The sequence below is a fragment of the Eimeria mitis genome, genomic scaffold (genome assembly GCF_000499745.2).
Source record: "Eimeria mitis Houghton genomic scaffold, Emh_scaff8072, whole genome shotgun sequence".
In the NCBI taxonomy this organism is placed as follows: domain Eukaryota; phylum Apicomplexa; class Conoidasida; order Eucoccidiorida; family Eimeriidae; genus Eimeria; species Eimeria mitis.
The window spans coordinates 1-2,017 of record NW_024016236.1 but is presented as its reverse complement, the minus strand read 5'-3'; the positions used below and the strand labels follow the sequence as shown (position 1 = coordinate 2,017).

The window sequence follows — 2,017 nt, the reverse complement described above, 5'->3', positions numbered from 1 at the left end:
TGTCCCCGGTGTTGCTACTGCTGCCAGCGTGAAGCAGCGAAGCAGCAGCGAAACGCAGAAGCGCCTCCGGCGCCTCCCTGGCTGCCGTTGCAAGGACACAGGCCAACTGCTCCTGCATACCTCGACACTCTCGCTGCAGCTCGGCAGAGTTGGGTTCCTGAGACGATGCAGCAACGGCTTTTAGGTACAGGCCCACATGCCTCTCCAGCACCCTGCACCGAACAGAAAACATAACCCAGACAGACGTTGCAGCATCCTACGCCTGTTTTGCAACAAAAACAGGAAATACAGCAGGGTAGCTGAACTCGTGTGCGCCAAGAACTCGTTGCAGCTAGAAAAAAGCGGCGCAGTGGCAGAAAGAGCTCAAAAGGGATGGCAGCCTACAGAGGGAAATGTTGCAGTAGCAAGAACAGGAGAGGAGGCCCCTTCAAGGACACAAAGAGCTGCATGAAGAAGCCGCTAAGAAGCTCAGCGGCGAGTTCTGGGGAGTGCTGCTGCTGCTGCAGGCTACTCGATGCAGCCGCTGCCTGCGCTGCACCGTCAGCTTCCACCAGGACAGCATCATACAGCAACGGTAGCAGAGCACCAATGGAAGAGGCTGCGAGGGGCCCCAAAAGAGAGAGAAGCCGCCGCAAGAGGAAGACTGATGCATGCAGGAAAGGAGGAAGCAGCACAAGGCTAGTGCCTCCAACCTCTAGAGGGCTGCCCTCTGCCCCGGCAACCTGTCAGCACAACAGCGCACCGTCCCGTCACCATCATCACAGCAGCTTCTCACGCTCAGCCGAAGAAACGCAAAAGCGGGCATACATATCCACACATGCGCGCTGGCACCCGACAAACACTACAAAACGCACTTCACATCACCGCAAGGAAAGAGTGTAAGCGTAATACACGGGCAGCAGGTCATGCGTTGGCTGCCTGTGAGCACAAGCAGCCGGCTGCTGATTTCCCTAGCCTAAACTCTAAATCCTGGGCCCACAATCTAAGCCCAAACCCTAGTACCTTAACGAACAACCCTTGCCCCACATCCTAAGCCACCAACATAGTTCCACAGAGGTGTGAGGGCTTACGCGAACAGCGTCCGTGAAGAGCTGCAACGCCTGTAGCCAGGATTTCTTATATTCACCCAGTACGGAGGCCTCTGCCTCAGTCTCTGAATTGCACAAGGCACCCCCAATGGCCCCCCCACTCGCCGTGGGGGGGACCGGTTGCTTGAAGGGCTGAAAACCCTTTGAAAGAGAAGCCAACGCGTTGGCGCAACGCGAGCAATACACGGCCACTGCCGAGGCGGCGTCCCCCCCAGAAGGCTGCAGTAACACCCAAGGAAACAAAGCATCGAAATCCTTACTAAATGTTAATACAGATGCACGAAAAAGAAAAGCAGAAGCGAAAGAAAAGCTGGGATAAAACCTTAAAACAGTAGCTTTTCTGGGGTGGGGTGGGGGTGCTCCCTAGAGCCTCTTGTTGCAGGCCGGCTACTGAAGGCATAGAACCTATAACGCTGCACCTGAATTCAACTGGTGGAGACCTGAAGCTACGGGGCTTACAATCTGGGTAGTAAAGGCCGCCGTGGCCTTCGCCAGCAATGCATGCAGTAGCACGACGTGCTCTTGGGCGGCGTTCGCGGTCCGACCCTGCAGCTGCTGCCTGCAGCCCAGCAGAACCCCGGCCGCCTCGAACAGCAGAAGCTGCTGCTCCACCTGAAACGCCCTTGGGAGAACATAAACATCTGCCGCTGCTGCCAGTGCCAGGGGTTCCTGCCTGCTGCTGTTGCCGCAGCTGGGCGAAACAGCAGGTCGCGCGCGCTGCTGCCGAAAGTCGCCGTTGCTGCTGCTGTTGCGAGGGATATCAAGGCACTGCTGCTGCAGCAGATGTTGCAGCAAAAGGCCAGTGTAAGCAGCCGAGTACGGCAGACAATTTTTGACGAACCTCAGCAACGCCAGGCATGCCTTGGGCGCGATTGTGGTGCTGCTGCTGCAGACTCCATGAGGTCCTGCCAGAAGCGAAAGCGCCTCTG

General features: G+C 57.2%; 1 protein-coding gene across 1 annotated transcript; it reads right to left on the bottom strand.

The window, feature by feature from the left end:
* Positions 1-380: 380 nt before the first annotated feature.
* On the bottom strand, positions 381-1,947 carry EMH_0093650 (uncharacterized protein; the record flags this gene model as incomplete). The annotated part of the gene is made up of 4 exons (XM_038023123.1): positions 381-722; positions 1,071-1,307; positions 1,548-1,700; positions 1,930-1,947. 4 exons carry the CDS (start codon positions 1,945-1,947, stop codon positions 381-383), a joined length of 750 nt encoding a protein of 249 aa, XP_037878977.1.
* Positions 1,948-2,017: the final 70 nt, after the last annotated feature.